This window comes from Harpia harpyja, chromosome 5, assembly GCF_026419915.1.
Source record: "Harpia harpyja isolate bHarHar1 chromosome 5, bHarHar1 primary haplotype, whole genome shotgun sequence".
Classification (NCBI taxonomy): domain Eukaryota; kingdom Metazoa; phylum Chordata; class Aves; order Accipitriformes; family Accipitridae; genus Harpia; species Harpia harpyja.
In genome coordinates, this window is record NC_068944.1 from 51,920,100 (window position 1) to 51,939,791 (window position 19,692).

The 19,692-nt window shown below is 38.2% G+C and overlaps 1 protein-coding gene across 3 annotated transcripts in view; it reads left to right on the plus strand.

Annotated features, from left to right (window-relative positions):
* SLC26A7 (solute carrier family 26 member 7) overlaps nt 1-19,692 on the plus strand; it is a 73,055-nt gene that overhangs the window by 40,657 nt on the left and 12,706 nt on the right. For all 3 annotated transcript variants that reach the window (XM_052788556.1, XM_052788557.1, XM_052788558.1), the window contains 5 exons: nt 530-643; nt 3,693-3,770; nt 5,245-5,340; nt 12,316-12,422; nt 15,769-15,835. In XM_052788556.1, the coding sequence (XP_052644516.1) occupies nt 530-643; nt 3,693-3,770; nt 5,245-5,340; nt 12,316-12,422; nt 15,769-15,835 (462 nt within the window). The remainder of the gene's footprint in view (nt 1-529; nt 644-3,692; nt 3,771-5,244; nt 5,341-12,315; nt 12,423-15,768; nt 15,836-19,692) is intronic.

Genomic DNA, 19,692 nt, shown 5'->3' on the forward strand with positions numbered 1-19,692 from the left:
GTCTGCATTTTGACTGTGAATAAACACCAAATATATTTGTCATGAAAGATGGCATGCAGATAGTATGGCTACCATACTTCACTTTCACTAAAGCATGCTCTAAAAGACAAAAAATTGGTGGCTGTCTTTTTCCAGTAGAGTCATAAGCCAGAAACAACCTGGACACTGTCCAGATCCCACTGCTTGAGACTCTGGCCTGTTAAAAAGCAGATGTGGATCAAGATGTAAATATTTTGGCTGAACTTCATCTTCAAAACTTAGCAATACCATTTATTCTGTGAATAAAATGTGCCTTCTGTTTTTGATGAATCTGGTTCAGGAGCTCTATCATGCAAATTAGTTCTGAGTTGTGAGAAGATACATTATGTTGGGAGATCTTTTATCATGTACATACGTGGTTTTTTTCCCTTAAAAATATGGCCATCCTTTGTCATTGCTAATATTTACATAGGGGACTCCTTTGTTGGCAAGAAGCATTGAAATGACAGAACAATAGGAAAACAACATATTCTATTTAACAACTTTGCAGGAATTTTTGGCTCATGGCCTCAGCAACGTGATTCCTTCATTTTTCTTTTGCATACCAAGCGCTGCAGCAATGGGACGGACGGCACTTTTATACAGTACGGGAGCCAAAACACAGGTAATGGGTTAGAGTGAAGTACGTAGGAGAATTAAGGCTTTGATACTGCTCACTGGAACTTCTACTGATTTATCCATTGCATTTCCCTGTTCTTCCTTTTCCTCTATCCTGGGAAATGACTCTGCCCTGCCATTTTTCCAATCTGCATGGAATTGCATCTGATCAGCAACTGTCTTACTAGAAAAGCTAAAGGTTCCACTTACTAAGTTTTACCTGTTTCATTCATTATAAACTCTAAAGTCTGTGGCAGTAAGGAGGTTATGAGTTGTGTTTTCAGACTGCGGGAAACTACACACAAGCCCTTTCAGTTTTATGTGAATTTGTCAGTACTGTAACAAAAGTGCCCTCTAATGGTGTTTAATGGATTTAGTGGTGCAGGCTAAACTGAAGTTTTAGAAAAAAATCAGATTTAATTTAGTGCTTCTATCTGATTTTCAAAATAAAATGAAAGTAACCTTAAGAGATACTTGTTAAAAAAACGCAAGTAACCTCCCAACTTCTGCCTTGTGACATGGTGTACTTGTCCTGTCGCTCTGTAGACACTGAGCCCACAGAGATGACACTCAGATTTTTGAGGATTTTGGGGGCTATTTTCTACTGTTGGAAACTAAACCCACAAGTTCTTACTGCAGTAGCTCAGAAAAGAGGGAACTGCAATTGATGAAAATGGTAGTTGTGACCCAGCGAGGCTGTTACTTGTCTGAATTGTGCTCGTGAACAAGAGAGGTAGCAAACCGCTTTTCTGTGACCTTTGTGTGTGATGCGGCAGCCGGGACACCCCTGGGGCAGCCCCCTAAGCACTGCCTCTCCCTCCTTCCTCTGAAACATCCTCACTGACAAAGTCCATCAGTGGCATCCTGCCATATAAATGTTATGTCCTTTGGAGTTTGTTGCTATTGTCTTTTTGTAACCTTTGCTCTCGCCTGTGTGAAGGACATAAATTGCAAGGAAAAAGGTAATGAGGTACAACTGACAAAGCTAAGTACAGTCTATAGGTACTGTTTCTTCTTGACCATGTTGTGCAATTATTTGTCGTGCAGATACCACGATACTAGAGAAATGATACAGGGTTGTATTTCAAAACTTTACATGTTAACTACTTGCTAATTAGCCTACATAGTACTCTGAACTCAATTAATCATAATGAATAATTCATCCAATAATAATCTTTAAAAGCATTTTTATGCAAATAGTTTAGCTACCACTTTGCTATTAGCTATTTCAAATCTTTGAGTTGGATTCAATGTCATACCATGTGCCCTCATCCTCACAGACATCCTCTTCTGTTACCTGTTCACATATTGATTGTACAATTTGCAGTCATTCTGCATCATGGCTTTTCCAAGGAAGCTTTAAGGTAACCTGAAGACCTATGCCTGAAGACCTATAACCTGCAGGCATGTAGGGTATCTAAGCACTTTGACTCTGGTACATGTAGGCAAAGGCCCTGATAGAAGGTTATTCAATGTATGAAATAGAAAAGAAACCACCATCGTTTGATTTCAAGGTAGGAAATACATGGTAAAAATAACAAGTATCTTCTTGGTTTTATCCATTGGTTTCACAGTATAGCGGAGCCTGCATCTAAAAGTTAGTGTGGCCATGTGTTAGCACTATGAGAGTGCTTTAATAAACGTAAAATTGTCTTTCCTGCCTTCTCTTTGGAAAGCAACACATACACTTAATCCTCTACTTTTGGAGCTGTCTGGGCAGGACGAAGAGATGAGAAGAACATCACTAATAAATGTTGGTCCGATCATAGGCAAAAAGAAGAGTGAGGGGTTGCTTTGACTACATAGAGAGAAGTCAGTTTACTTTGGCATACGTCATGAAAGAAATGCAAAGAGCCTCTCAGGGGCTCAGAGCAGCCCTTTTTTCTCCCAACGGCTACACCTGGGATTCAGTGATGTCATTTATTCTTCAGTGATATCTTTCCTGGGAGAAAACAGAAGTGAGGGACTGTATCCTTCAAATAGAATCAACACTTTTTTTCTTTTTTTGCTTTTTGGGAAGGCAGAAAGAGGGAAAAGTTCCTTGTGACTTTACCAGCAGATTTTGTGTCCCTTTTTCTGTAAACACTCTGTCTATCCTTTTTGATGGTATTTTTAAGTACACCATGGCTTTAATTTTCTACTGTTTTAACAACTTGTCTGGTTTTGTTTTTAACAACTTGTCTCCTAAAATGAAACCTAATTATTTTAGTAAAGAAACATATTATCAATATAAAAATAAAGTGAGCATCTGTCTACTTATCATCAAAAACCTTCTGTGAATCTGGACTGTATCTTAATGAGACCAGAAGTACTCTACTTTGTGAGCAGTCAGAGTGGAGTAGGAGACTGCAATTTTACTGTAGTTTTCCAGCAGATTAATACCATATAATACTGTGAAGAAACATATAATTCTTAGACCATATATTTGTCTGGATTCATGTCACCTGCATTAATTATAATATTTACTGTATTAAAAAAAATTGTTCCTACATTTTCTAAAGTCGAGTCCACTGATAGTAATGTGAAATTATTGGAGGTTTCTGACTTAACACAATAGTTTCCTTTTAGTGTTGATCCCAGTAAAAGACGTTAGAAATCTTCTCTTGTGCAAAAATGACAACACAGTTCTCCATATGTAATTTTTGCTGAGTGCTATGACAGATCTGTTATTTAGTGCAACATAGGGTGCATGGCTATAAATATGTTACAGAATGACAGTGGGTGCTGCAAAACTTCTGGGATGAGATATTGCACACACACGCTCTATTTAATGACCAAATGTGTAAGTGATGTTGTGGTCCGTGTCTGTGTGCTGTCAGCAGGGTCAAGCACAGCTGTTAAGATCTCTTACAATGTTTTCACTGAAGTTGGCTGAAGGTAATCACCAGAGATTAAAACTGAAATATATGCATCTGCAATCCATAGATACGTTAATAGCTAACATCTTCAACTTGTCATTCTTGGCTTTATTTACAATATTTAGTAATTAGTCCCTTTCACACATTTTAATGTATTTTTTTGTTAGACTGAATGATCTGCTTTTCTTATTGTTTTAGGTGGCTTGCCTTATCTCTTGTGTATTAATTCTTGTGGTGATCTATGCAATTGGACCTATGCTGTACTGGCTGCCTATGGTATGGTACTTACCTTCTTTTTTAAAGATTACGATGTCAAACATTTTCTAATGACTTAATTTCTTTCAGGGAAAGACAGTACTACCTCTAAAACAGCTCTGTTTAATTTCAATGGGAGAGAGCAGTAAGGGCACAGCAAGTCTCAAAATCATAAAATACAGAGGTGACAACATAATACATACAGATTATACACATATATAGTTGCTTATATAGGCTATCACATAAGTATATAAGAAAGCATTTCTCTTCTACTTACTTTTGGCACATAGTTTATGAAAAATATACATCCAGATTGCTGTGGATTTGCAAATTGACGAAGTGTGGTAGAAATTAATGAAGATCCACAATTTTTCTCCAGTTATGCATATGATGTATGACTTTGCTTTTCAAATAAATTTGACAAAAATGATTGCAGGTAGTGATCTAAGCTTAATTACAGAAGGATTATGAGGTATTCTTATATCTCTGTCACGGAATACATCTTCTACACTAAGACTCGGTAAAGCAACGTGGTGTGTTTTCACATAAACTATATCTAGCTTTTGGTATTACATATTAATAGTTAATTTTAACTAGAGGCATGTCAAAGATGCAAAATACAGCTCCAAAATTATCCATAATTCTGCCATGTTTGTACATGAAATTTGAACACAACTGTGTTTTAAATTTACTTTGTGCTATTGTTTACATAGTGTCACATGAAGGTTCTCACTTTTCAAACACAGATTCTTTTATAGCTAATTTTAACCATGCAAAGTAAGGACATTTGAAGAGGAGTGCACAATATGTCCTTTTTTTACTATACTGCTTTCCTCCCTTCATTTTTTATATGGATTATATGTAAATTTTGACTGGTTGCCTGTAGGCTTTTATTTCCATATTTTAAAAAAAACTTTTCATCTGTTGCTTTCTTGATATTTTATTTCCTTTTTAGTATGCTTTTTCAGCCCTCCCTACCTATGCACTGCAAGTCCATCACTTTGTACTGCATCCTTTTCAGCTCCAGATGATTTCTTCATTCATCTTCTCCCCTTTCTGATTTGGAGAGCAATAAATTATTTTGTTTGCCTCAAAGTTAATGGATTTTTTTCCTCTAGAGGCCTTCTTTAGATGGTGAAGAAGGAGAACTAAAATTCTTCACTATGTAGAAGTTGAGTGCTGATTTGCTTTTGAGTCTCCCCAGACTATGACAGAGTGCAGTTCACCTGGTGATGCATGGAGAGTCTTGGGAAGTCCTGAAGTTTCTTTCATTTTTCTCACAATTAGGGGGCCTGTCGATTGTGTTCAGAAAAAAAAATTGGGTTTGATACTGTTACGTTTGTGTCACAAGGACACCGGTGCTTATCCCATTTTTGAAACACTAACTTTAGTTTTTTTGATAATTTAATTATAATATTGACTGCTAAACTGAAGAAAGAGCATTTGTTTTCACTACCAATTCTGCAAATAGTTTTTGTTTCTTATTTCTTTGCAGTGCGTGCTAGCAAGCATTATTGTTGTGGGCTTGAAGGGGATGCTAATGCAGTTCCGTGACTTAAAAAAATACTGGAATGTGGATAAAATAGACTGGGTAAGTGAAACTTAATCTAAGGAGGTTTTCCTGAGACCCTTTAACAAATACCTGCTAAATAAACATTAATAGTTCTGAGGCCCTAGAAGAGATAAGTGCAAGCCATTATTATTAGGGTTTTTGTATACTATTGGCTTATCTTCTATCTCAAAATAACAGCATCTGTAATGTCAATTGTATTAAAAAATGGAATTTTAGCAAATGATGAAGAATCAAACCTAATTTATTGCTAAAGATGTGTATACAGACAGATCAGGTTAATCTGAGCAGATGTGTGTCTAATTTGGTATGCCTTCTCTAGCTGGTTAGCATGCTTTTGCTATTGTAGTATTATTGAAGAGATTCTGGTATCTTTGTCCTCTGGGGATATGGAATGACCGTACAGGACAAACAGAATGGGAAACACTACAGATGCAGAAAGATACATGTCCTAGGGTGCTATAGGTAAATTGCCTTAACTCTCAGAAAAAGCAGACAGATGGAAAGAGACATAGCATGAAAATCTAGTTTAATGCAAAGCCTGAATAGTCTGACATACATTTGCACAGAATTCCTAGCAAATATTAAAAACGAGTCCATGTTTAGGAAGACTCCGACGTTTCTCTTCTGAGGGAGTTTTTGAATGTATTGGCCAATTAGTGGAATTAAAACCTCTAACCACTTACATAAATACATACTGACACCCCATAAACCTTTTGGAACTTCTGTTTATGCAGTTTCAGTAAGGTGTTTCGGACATATCCTCTTTCTCTGTGGTGGCAGATATAGGTTACTGGCGGTAATATTAGACTTTGTTGAGCTCAACCAGTGATTGAGCATTCTACAGCAGTAATGGTAAGTCTAGACTGAATAAACCATTTTTTTTAATAGAGTACTGGATTTCAGTATGGAAAGCAGAACTGAGTAAACAACATCAAGTTTGGCTATGTGAGATTTTTCACATTTCGTCACAGAAGATTAAAGTTTTTTTTTTCATGTCATTCAGAAGAAAAGCTCTTTCATGAAATCTTATGTTCCTCAAGCAGCAAAATTCTGAAAATATGTTCTACCACTTGTACTGCATTTTGTCTTCAGCTTGACCCATATTGCCAGTGACACAAATGGTGGATGATGTGGATCAAGAATTATTTTGGGGACAGTGGACTTGAGAAAATTGGTAGTTATGGGAGAGAGATATAGCTTCTCTATCAGTGCATTGAGATAATAAGTAGTTAAGTTTTCCAGCAGGGTATTCTGTAATCTCACTAGACTTGATGTGTCTTCACAGATAGACTAGCCTGACTGATTTTTTGCTTTTGTGGTTTTGGCAGAAAAGGATGGGTGAGTAGTTAGTTATTACATCTCTGACATCTGCCATTATTTCTGAGAGAGGTTGTAGAGAGTATACCATTATTCCTTAGCCTGACAGGGTAAATCATCTTGCTTTAAATAACATAATCTAAAGCAAGGATGTAGATGTTGATCTTACATTGCTGCCTGGTCTGAGGAGCCCCACCAAGCCCGGTGATTTGAGTAACTACACTAGTGTTGATTTTGGCCTGAAGAGATTCACCCCAGCAATTGACAGCACATTGGAAATGTATCAGTTCCATTACCCAGGTTATCCAAAGTGTTTTGAAGATAGAAACTCTAACAAAACATTTGGAAACAATTAGCAGCTGTCCTTCCTGGAACTGATTCTTTGAAGGGTGTGTGTCATGTAGCACAGAAGTCAGGTTTGTTATGCTTATAGGGCTGGCAAATGATAGTGCATGGAAACGGAATATTATGGTGTTTGTTACCTTGTTCCTTCACACTTCTTTAAGCTTCTCATTGAACACAAACAGGTTGAGTAATATTTATTTGTTGATTTGTTCTCTATAAAACACAATCCTTTTAAATGTAAAAGGTATAGCTTGAAAGGTACAGCTCAGGACTTGGACTCAATGATCCCCATGGGTCCCTTCTATCTCAGGATATTCTGTGATTCTACGAAATCTCTCCTTTCAGCCATGCATTGCTTTTTCTTGCAAATTTAATGTTTAGGAACAGCTGAATTCAAAGGAGCAGCTAAGCTGACAGACCTAAGTAGCTAATACCAAATATTATCAGCTGAATATTATTGCATATATTTGTTTTGGTTTTCTTTCAACTTGTTTTTTATCAACCCTCAGTAATGTGCTGTTTTTACATCCCGCCTCTCAAATCACATTCAATTTCTTTCCAGCTAGAACCCCACTGCCCTTACTCCAGAGAGCCCTTTCCTGCCATTCACAGTGTTCATATGAACTTCAAAGGTCTCTTGCTTCAGTTGAGGTCTTCTGTCAGTCCCTACACCTTCTTGGATGACTTCAACAATTTCAGATCAATAATTGCTCTATTCTATGCATAACAGTATTTGTCCTCCCTCTGCTGTCTTCATCTTTCAGTTTCTTCCAAGGTGTTGATTCCTGTCTTATCTGTGTTTTGTACATTAACCTGAGAACAATTTGTTTTGAATTTTTACCTCTTTTTTGGGAACTACCAGGACGTTGATCTGGAATTTGTCTGTAAATGTATCTCACTTCTCAGATCCTTAGATAAAAAGTTGATTTCCATGTCCTTCCTGGAAGCTTAATTTCTTACGCAGGCCTACTTCTTGACTAACTTGCTTTTTTTATTCTCCAGCTTGACAGTGCACTTTGATAGTATCAATAAAAAGGCCAGTGCATTTCTTGTTAGCTCATGTTTTTAAGGCTGAGCATCCCAGATAAGCTGCAGCCATTTAAGCTAGGCAAAGACTACTGCCTGGTAATGGACTGCTGAAGGAAAGTGTTCTTTTTGCTGTTAACAGTTGGACTTGAAAGTGACCAAAGATGGGGAAAAGTATTTCAGAAGGTGACGCTCTAAGTGAAAAATGACGATAGAATAAGGATTATTTTCATGAGTTAATTATATAACAGGGATTTGGGGTATTCAACAGAGAAATACTATGGCATTTAAAGAGAAAAAAAAAAAGTTAAAAAATTGTACAAATGACTTGGCCAGGAAATGGCCACAGCTGAGACAAAGATAAGATGTATGCCTGACTTGTAAAGCAGAAAGAATGGCAACAACTTATGGTAAAAATTACACGTTTCCTGCATGGTGTCATGATGTGAAAGGCAGTTATGGATGTATGAATTCTAAGTGTATGCACATATATTAATATGTAAGGGTGTAAAGAATGATACTAATTCAGCAATTAAAGTAGAACCAACAAGGAAGGCCTCATTTTCGACAAGTATCCTCCAAGATCTTGCCAGTGTGAGTTTCTGAGACACGGATCCACCACCTTGTCAATCTATTTTGTCAAAATAGTTTGGAGGAGGGGGTCCAAGGAGGGTCTTCCATGGAATTGTGGAGCTCACTGGTGCAATTTCATGTATTTTTAGAACTTTTTAACATGTTGTCCTCAGGAGGGAGATGGCCTTTTAGATTTGTTCAGGTGTTCATCACACAGGGGCCCTGATTCATGAGGGGGCTCGGAGAGCTCTGAGGGCTTTGCTATATAAACAATTTTCCACAGAGTAGGAAGCCATCTCTTCTATGACAATAATTTTACATGAATGCTTCTAGCTTATGACATCCTAGGGAGATTTTCTACCTTTCCTGCATTAGTGAATATGCTACCCTGAGTTATAGTACTTTTGCTGTAGTTAGTCTCAGTGGGGTGGGAAAGAATTTACAAATGATTAATCCATTGAAGGTATGATTGCCATATAAATTCTTTTTAAAGAATAATATTTATATCAGTCCACTTGTCTCTAAGGCAGTTTGCAAACAAATACCGTCTCAACAATTGTGTGTGGAATGCTTGTGAAAAATTATATTAAAGAACTACCATACCACTTTACTATTAAGCAGTTCCTGCTCTATGGCTGTGGTGGTCTTCACTTCAGCACTTGAATTGTAAGCTTTGATGAAGGGTGCCCTGAGGACGTATGCACACATCAGTCATTTGTCTGCAGAAGGATGTGGGAGCACAGGCATGCTACTCAGCCTCCTTGGAGCCAGAGCCTCCTCCATGACCTCCAGCATCTTCCCTGCCAAGGCACTCCCTGAATGAACAGGACTTTAATAGGATTATTCTTTTGGCTGTGTGCTGGTAACTGCAGCATGGGCCTCTATTTGAGCAAGTCATCACAGCCTCATGTTATAGACAGTACAGAGCTAGTCAGTCAAGTCATGTCAGGGTATGATTCATGTCTTGCTCAAGTAGGCACCAGCGTAATCAGGTAGGAGTTAGATGAACTGCATCCTAAATTCCCCTCACTCTGATACCCAAACCTCCACTGATTATGGTGGGAATCTAGACAGCTCACCCAGCTGTAGACATCTGTGCTGTAGATAGTTAATGCCAAGTGAAATGAACCCTACCCATTCAGGCAATATCTGATCATCTTCTCAGTTGGCAATGAAAAGGGAAGTTTATAATCTGATTTCAAAGTGGTACAGAAACATTTAGTATCACAGTACCATAGTATTGCATTGTTTAGCCATTGGCTCAGAGAATATTCTCCCACTTCTCCTATTTATATGCTTTTTTTCCTACCAAGTTCCCACTTCAGACTCCCCTCAATGGTGGATGTGTAGACCTTATGAAATGAAAAGGTCTAGATGGAAACACACTGTCCACAGAGTTTCGGAGGCAGCTGCTATATATACACAGTCACTGTACCTCTCAGTGCTTCTGATACTTTCTGATATATGCAGGATTCAAAATAAATCCATATCTTCTGCTTATTTCTTTTCTCCCTCTTTAGATTTTTTTTTTAAATTAATACAGTACAAGCATACTTTGAAGGTGGATTTTATTTTGACTTTTGAGAATAACATGTGCCTATAACACATCATTGCTAAGGTTTGAAAAATTATTAGATTCTATCTGTCCTGGATATATAATAGCCATCTTGAAGTAAGTTGCCAAAGAAAACTTTGATATTTTTATGACTTCTTTGTTGAACCTTGCAACAGCCCATGAATTAAAAAAATGTCTATCAGATCAACATAACTTCTTTCTACAAGATTGATGCTACCCTACCTAAAGAAGTACTGACTCCAGGCCAATACAAAGCACAGAATGGGTGATTGACAAATGAGAATATGATTGTTTTGGCTCATCCTCTACAACAATGGCAGTCTCTGGTTACAGTTAAGATGTAAGATACTAGGCTGCTAAACAGGCACTCAACTAGCTTTCTCAGTACTCAGCAGTACTTAAACATTTTTGGCTTTGACTCTTTCTATGGAGACTTTGTATTGGGTTTTCATGTTTTCTGTTTTCTTCTGAGACAGAAGAATTTTGCAGGTCTTGCAGTAGTGATTTAGTTAGATGTGATGAAGTTCAGGTCTGCAGCTGAAGTGGATTGCTTGATCTCAGGTGTTGTCAAGGGTTCAGCCTCATCAGGATGGGCTAATTCTTGATCCTGCCTAAATTTCAGGTTTGTAGTACTTCTGTTAGCCCTTTCATATCCAGCGAGCTCCTTTATAAATACATATTGGATTTGTAAATCTTAGTTACTTTCTTACTGATTAATCAGAACTCAGTGTTTGTTGCTCATAGAGGTATTCTTTGCAAATATATACACAATTTGTATAAGATGTCATTTTCAATTATAGCTGGAGACTGAGCACTGTTTGAAAGAATGAACTACCTCTTTATCTAGCAGCTGTGCTGTTGAAGAGACTGTAAAACCTTTTGCAGTAGTTTAGAATTTTGAAGATGAGGGAGGAAAAGTTTTCTCAGTAGAGTCACGTAACACTCTGCCCTCTGTGAAGCACAAATTAGTACGGTATGACTTACATTTTATAATTCATAAAATAATAGTTCTGAATCTGCTTGAGCAAAATTCCTGTGGTTAGGCTGAAAGTATTCTATTGTCTCTGGCTTTCCTGACCTAAGTGAAAGCATCAGAAAGGATAATTTTAACACTGATTGTGCCATTGTAATGTGATCTGTTCCTCTGCAAACATTAACAAGAAGAAATGTAATTGTTGAAACAGGCACCTGTGGAGATCAGTATATCCAGAGGACTGAAAAGACTTTCCATTCTTCTTTAACACTTTTGATTTAAAGATTAGGTGGCAGTCTTTGCTAAGGCTCCTTCAAGGAAAGAAATATGTGCTGACATTAAGGTGGTATAAGAAATCAAATAATTTGTACTTTTATCCTTTTAATTATAAAATCTGGGTATCTCTCAGCCACATACATAATTATAGAATGGAAATATAAGCAATCATTTCTGTTTAGAAAATAATTAAGAAAAAATCTGAAATGTTAAAATTTTTTTTTTAATATTTTAAATGCCTTTTCAGAGTGACTTTTGTTTCAGATATGCTTCTTTGTATTTTTTTAAATTGTATTTAAAATGAATCCAAAGTTTTATTAATCAAATGTTGAAAGATAGGGAAGCAATCTGAAATCTCACCATTTCCATGTGAAAAAATTCATTCCCCAATAATTTTTATTTGTTATAGAGTTAGTTTAGTCAGCTGTACTCTGATAAATGCCACTTTTAATTAACCTCCTTGCAAATTATAATTCCCACTTACAGAATTAGTGGGAGAACTCTCTGTATGTGACCTTTAAGGTACCTCATTGTGTAAAAGGAAAGGAGGATTTTAAATGTGTGCAGTGAAGGTGACAAAAACTTGCAATGTGAAAAATAAAATACAGGTTTTGCAAAACAACTGAGTTCATTCTGAACTATGCATTTAGCGCAACTACATATGCTATTTTAAGTAACTGAAAGGAACCTCTGTGAGCATTGGGATGAGTAGTGCCATGTCATACGTGTTCTCCCATGGGGAGGCATTTTTTAAATTGTTGATTCAGTCTTCAATATTTGCCAGTTCAAAGATCCAAATGTTCACCTCTGAGAAACTTAGTTTTAAAAATCTTTATTTCTGATTCATAAAATGCACATTGTTACAAAAATTAAAACTAATCACTTCTTTCTGTTTCCCTCCTTAAAGAGCATATGGGTTAGTACCTACGTGTTTACAATATGCTTTGCTGCTAACGTGGGACTGTTGTACGGCGTTGTCTGCACTATAGTAATTGTGATTTTCCGCTTTCCCAGGTGAGAAACAATTTATTGAAATGTTCTAGCAGTACATTGTTATGTCCTCCTTCTGGCATATTGCTTCACAGTCAGGATAGACATACAGGATACTAAATTTAACAATGAAACTTCAGTTTTTTAGTTGCAGAAAATTACAAGATAAGACAATTTAAAAGGAAAAGTCACACCTGTGTATTTACTGTAGGCTAAGGATCTCTAAAACATTCCATACTATGGCATTATTTTGTCATTTCTCTTAGTATTAGACATCTGTATGAGTCATTAGGTGAAGGTAGCATAAGATCAACAGAAAGATCAATAATACAATTTTTTTTCCATTAGATATTTATTTGCTCCTTAAGGAGAAAGTATGACTGACAAGCCGTAGTAACTAAGCACCTTTATAAACTCCTAGATACTATGTTGCACAGGAGTTGATAGTTGACATTTGCACTGCTAATATATATTAAACATAACTGCACAACTATTCTAATGTCTAATGAAAGGTATAAATTCTGTCTATGAATCAGAAAAGCCAGGACAAAGAAACTACAGCAGACACAAATTCATATATTCTTTTGTATATATTACAGTTGCTACTTTGGATCATGAATAAAGGAAAATATCAGCTGAGGTTCACGATCATTTTGTGCTACAAAACTAATGCATAGCTCACCATTCCTGGAAATGACTTGCTGCTTGCAGGCAGTTGTTTGCATGAACACTGAATCCCACTGGAATTAAGCACAATATAGGCAGGTCAATTTAATGTGTGTTAAAGTTAATGGTGTTAACCATTTGTGCTTAGCTCTGTTCTCATACAATAAGTTGCAGAACCAGCGTGAAGATAGCTGAAAATTGAAAGGCAATTACAAATTATGGAAAATGGTTTCTACTTGAATCAATCAGTACCTTTTTGGTAACCTTCTGCTATTCAGCGATCTAAAATGTCGTTAAATTCTAGCAAAGGAAAGGCAAGTTTTCATGTTGTTTACACCCTGTGCCTGGATGTCTGAGGTTCTCAACAGCAGAAAGGGAGGGATATCTGACACAAAAGAGCATGATCCTCTGTTTTCTGATCCAACAGAGACCTCAGTCTGAACCTGCACTAATTAAAGTAAATAAGACTCTTCCCAGTGATTTCTGTGGTCTTCAGTCAGGTTGCACATGATTGTCTATTCAATCTAAAGGCACTGAACAAGCCAATAGCCTTAAAATCTGTACTGCGCAGATGAGGTTAGCAAGAGAACATGTAGTAAGCCATCCAGTCATGGGCAAAAGCGTCAGCAAAAGTGAAGCAAGAAAAATACCATAGATGATTTATTGTGAAGTTTCTGTTCAGATGCCAGAGTATTGGACGTGGTACATGTTATGTATCAGAATGTATTAAAACCAGCAGCAGCTACAGCCCGATTTATGCAAACAGGAGAGAACAGCTGACTTTTGCAAGCCTCATTTAGCCAACCCCAGTACCTGCAAATACTCCTTGCACATTGATGCATCTATTCGATGTTTGTATTCTGGGATTATTTCCATTGCCTAGCTTTAGGCACAGAGCTCAGATGATAGTTAATTTCATAGTCGTCTTGTTTTGCAGTCAAATGTGTTCCTGCAAATGATGTATTGAAGCAGAAGGTCCTTGTGATGGGTTAACCCTGGCTGGATGCCAGGTGCCCACCAGAGCCGTTCTATCACTCCCCCTCCTCCTCAGCTGGACAGGGGAGAGAAAATATAACAAAGAGCTTGTGGGTCGAGATAAGGACAGGAGAGATCTCTCACCAATTACCGTCATGGGCAAAACAGACTCAGCTTGGGGAAAATTAACTCAATTTATTACAAATCAACCGGAGTAGGGTAATGAGAAATAAAACCAAATCTCAGAACACCTTCCCTCCACCCCTCCCTTCTTCCCGGGCACAACTTCACTCCCGGATTCTCTACCTACCCCCCAGCGGCACAGGGGGACGGGGATGGGGTTTACGGTCAGTTCATCACACGTTATTTTCTGCTGCTTCATCATCCTCAGGGGCAGGACTCATCACACTCTTCCGCTGCTCCAGCGTGGGCTCCCTCTCACGGGAGACAGTCCTCCATGAACTTCTCCAACGTGGGTCCTTCCCACAGGCTGCAGTTCTTCATGAACTGCTCCAGCATGGGTCCTTTCCACGGTGTGCAGTCCTTCAGGCACAGACTGCCCCAGCGTGGGTCCCCCACAGGGTCACAAGTCCTGCCAGAAAACCTGCTCCATGGGCTCCTCTCTCCACAGATCCGCAGGTCCTGCCAGGAGCCTGCTCCAGTGCGGGGTTCCCACGGGGTCACAGCCTCCTTTGGGAACCCACCTGCTCCGGCGTGGGGTCCTCCACGGGCTGCAGGTGGATATCTGCTCCACCGTGGACCTCCATGGACTGCAGGGGGACAGCCTGCCTCACCATGGTCTTCACCACGGGCTGCAGGGGAATCTCTGCTCCAGCGCCTGGAGCATCTCCTCCCCCTCCTTCTTCACTGACCTTGGTGTCCGCAGGGTTGTTTCTCTTACATGTTCTCACTCCTCTCTCCGGCTGCCGATTACCTCCGTCCCAACTTTTTCCTTCTTAAAAATGTTATCCCAGAGGCATTACCACTATCGCTGATAGGCTCGGCCTTGGCCGGCGGCAGGTCCGTCTTAGAGCTGGCTGGTATTGGCTCTGTCGGACACAGGGGAAGCTTCCAGCAGCTTCTTACAGAAGCCACCCCTGTAACCCCCCCCGCTACCAAAACCTTGCCACACAAAGCCAATACAGTCCAACACTGAGCTGCCTTTTCAAGCCAACTTTCTCTTTCCACTGACTGTGTAGAGAGCGTAGGGATACTGGCTTTCCCAGTTAAGTCCCCCACTTTGATAGCTACAGTGCAATGTTCTGCTTCATCATACAAAGATGTGCCAATTTTAATGACAAATAAAACATCCTTAGTTTTTATGACCCATAGCTATTTTTTTTCCTTTCCTTTCAATATGATTTTGCAGGTAAAAAGTATTAATTAAACCTTTGTACTTCTTAAGCTGTAGATTATATATTAGCTACCTTGACTTGAGAATAGTCTTTGGCCAGCTACAAAACAGTAATGAAACTTAAAATTAAGATTTTGTTTACCAAAAATATCCATTATTCATATTTTCAAAGTGATATAATTTTAAAATGTGCTTTTTACTCTTTAACTAGATCATTATTACAAAAAATAAGCTTTATATGCATGAAAATACGTACGGATTGCATCGTCACAACTTAAAACTTCTATGCTGTAGTTTTGGGGTGTGTGTCTTCCTGTTTCTGTTCAAGACTACTAATGATTTGCCTTACAGATTTTCTCTGTGTATTGATTACAGAGCAAAGACACTGAATTTGAAAAATGTGAAAGAAGTGGAATATAAATACAAAACAGAAGATAATTGTGTAAGTTAAGTTATCTTTTATGTGTGTCTGTGTGTTTGTTCCACTAATTCAGTTTTGTTTCTTTTCTCTAGTTGGTTACCAGATTGTAATCAGTGAGTCAATGGAACATTTTTATGATATGACCACTTGAAATCTAAAGCCAGTATGACGTAGTAAATACAAAACTAGTCTGGGCATCAGAAATTGCAATATTTTCCTGGTTCTGCTGCTGGTCTGCAAAGTGAAGTTAGGCAAGTCCTCTTAGATCTGTCTATCTTAGTTTATTTGTTACTTTTAAGTTAGGAATTGCTCTTTGTAAAAGTTTCCTAAGTCTAAGGAAACTTCTTGGCAGCAAGGGCCATCTGCGCAGACAATAGCTGTCTCTATATTCTTATCAGATTTCCTCACTTCCTGAAAGTTCTTTGATATTCTTATCATCCACGATCTCTTTTCTGACCCCTTTTCTTCCACCATCCCCTTGTGATCGGACTGTCCCAGAGGACACCGTGTGAGGCTGGGGAAAGAGGGACAGCAGCATGAAGTTGTCACAGATTATTTCACACATCTCACCACCCTGCACTCAAACAAGGGTACCCTCAGGTGAAAAATGGATGGAAGAACCTCTCCCAAAGACTGTGCTTTTGAAATTTGGCTTCTTACAAACTTAAACCCACTAGTCAGAGATTTTAATTCTTTCAGTTATTTTCACTGCAATTATCATGAAGTTGCTTGCGGTCAGGTCTATGGTAAGAAAAGAAGGGTAATGACCCAGAGAGGTGAACTCCCTCCTCCGAGATGAAATGGTAGGTCAGCAGCCAAGAAGGTAGGACCATGTGTCCTTTCAGCACTGAGTCCCCTCACTAGCACGTCCTGCCTTCTCCACTGTGGCAGTTTCTACTATGTCCTCTTTCCTTTCCTAATGCTTATGAAGGGTCTTATGTATCAGTAAGCACCATGCTCAGCAGTTATTACCTCACCATTAAGAAGCTCTCCTCTAAAGAATTTATTTTTTCTGGCAAATGTTTTCCATCAGAGCTATCTTGGGCTCAAAATCTGGACTTGGCTCAGGGGCGTTTACTGTTTTGGCATGCTGAACAATGCTGGAATGTGAAAGGTACAGGAGAATAGGGAGAACTCTGAAATGTGAATTAAAAACACTGTTGTTGAGGCTGGCCCAGCTGTCAATTATTATATCCCATTTCATTCTTAAGAAAAATTTTGAAGTAACTTTGTCAGAGATGGGTAACCAAAATTTGGTTTGCCTGCTTTTTTCTGTATCAGTTCATAAAATATTTTGTACAAATACTTATGCGTCTGTTTTTTTAAGCGAACTGCTCCCCTGCTTTTTTTCCTTAATCATTAAGATTAACGCCGTTAACCAAGTAATAACAAACTAGTGTCTGCAGACAGTGGGGAAAATAACATTTTGTTAAGAAAGCAAATTGCTCAAGAACTTATTACACAAAACAAAGAAGGAAAATATTTTTAAGATTTAGAAAAATGCCTTTAATTGAATTTAGAGTCACTGGTTTGCAGCAGTCATTTAGGGTAATTTTTAATGTATGAATGTTAGACTGATCCAAGTTCCCCTGGTAAATAACAGCTTAGACATAAACAACAGGACCTTTAAACATGAAAATATGCAAGCTTAATGATCTACCCTGCCATTAAGGTCTGTGGATTTATAGGGATTATTTCATCAATAGGAGAAAAGACAGTTTAATATGGAAAAAATCAAGAGGCTATTTAGAAGCTCATGTGAAACACATTGCATCATAGGCATTCACTGAACTGAACTCTTACCCAAGCATAGACAGTGCTGTACAGAGTGCACGGGGCAATTGCTGGTATCCTTCTAAGTGACAGTGGGGATAGGCCACCTGAGATAATTTTCTTTCTTTCTTAGCAAGGAAACGACAAAGAGGAAGTCCATTTTTCTCAGAACAGTTCTTATTAAGAAAGGAGCTAGAACCAAACCAGAGCCAGGAATAACTGAGCCAAATTTGGCACAATTGTCCTTGCCCATCCTGGACAAAAGATTGTACCTAAGTCTGCCATCTGCTTGATCTGGCCTTACTATCTGAGCCTTTCAAGTTTTCCACCTTGTATTTTTGGAAGCTTATTAGCTTTTTGATCATCACAGGCTTTGATCTTTGAACATTAGTGTTCCTTTTTTCTTAATTTTCATCTTCCACTTTGCCAGTCCTGGTATGGTACCAAAGTACCAACTTGTCTCCAAACCAAGCTGAGTGTAGCATAGTTTTTATGGGAATCTGTGGGATGTCAGAGTATTCTCTATTCAAGCACATATTGCCCTCTGTTTTGCCCTTATTTTAGAACTTTCTTTTGTATAATCTTAGCCATTTTAATTGCCAGTTAGGCTTTGCCACTTGACTGACCAAGGTTTGTTGGTGATGTGATGTTTACCACAATCATATTCATAGGTAAATTGTGCAAAGTCCCTATACATAGTCTGGGGTTCATTGCCTCAGTTTTGGATGTTTAAAATGTTTCCTTAGTCTGTATGATGGTTGCTGCGGTAGTGTCTGAGAGATTGTCTGGTTCCCAGAAGTCTGAATAATAGTCTACAATAAGGAGGTAGTTTGTGTGGTTTGTGGTGAAGATTTCCATTCCTGTTTTGCTTGAAGGCTGTTGGGAAAACTGTGTATCTTCAATGCAATCCCACGCTTTTTTGAACTACTTAAGAAATGGTCTGTGTCAGCTCTGCTTACTTTTGTTTGAGCGTGACCTTGTTACATGTCTCTGACTTTTGTTAGGAAGAAGAGAGGCTTTCTGAACCTGTATTGTCTTGTGAATTCTTAGTTTTTACTTCCTGTTACCCATTGTCACAAGTAATTAATTTTTGAGAGCTGATACTCACATAAATCAGGTATTTTATTTCAGTAGTAAATGGATATTTTCTGTATCCAGACCCCTTTTTGCACTTAGTAATAGGATACTTTATTGCATACAGCACTTTTGTGGACTGAAATCCTTTTTGAGAACTTCTTGGAATCAGCTGCGTTGATCTGCCCTCATGGTCTGCTGAGGCTTAATTCTACCTAACTACAAAACCAATATTTCAGCTGAGCTTGTGATTGTTGATATCCAATATATTTATATATAAATATTAATTTTCATACTGGCTTTTGAAGGTGTTTTATAAGTCCACCTTGACAATGAGAGAAATAGTGCCTGTTTTGTGGGGAAATGTTCCCCACTGGTACGTGGATATTTCTGAGCTTTATCTGATGTCCTTCAGAAATCGTTCTGCTGTGTAACATCTTTTGAGCTACACAGTTTCATTGAAGGTACCTGGTGAACTGGTTGAAACTTATTCAAGGAACTGCAGGGACAGGATTGGGGGTGGCTGATGGTACTCGTAGAGATTATTGAGTTGGTTGTAGATATGTGCTGGCAGAGGTTTAAATGTATCACTCAAGCTTGGTCTGGATCCACTAAGTATTTCCATGGAGAAATAACCTCTTGTACTAAAGTCGTCTTCAGATGACCGAGATGAATATATTCAGCGTTCCCCAAACCACCTGCAGTGTTTGCCCCAAAACCTTGTGTACTATTTCCAATACATGTGTTTGTCTAATAAAAGATATTCCCTGTCTGCAAACCTTGTCTTGCCTATGTTTGGGGATCCTACCTATCGAAACAGTGCTACTATTATTTTCCAGGTAATATTTCTTAGTATAATGCATGGTAATGAATACGATTTTTCTTTCATTCTAACTTGAATTAAGGATAATTTTCCTTATACGTTACTTATATTTCATTTTTTACTTCAGTTGTGTGTGAAGACTGATCAAGACAGTTATCTGTTAAATCCTTCTCACAGGTTCTCAATCACATTCTCAGTAGGTTGATTT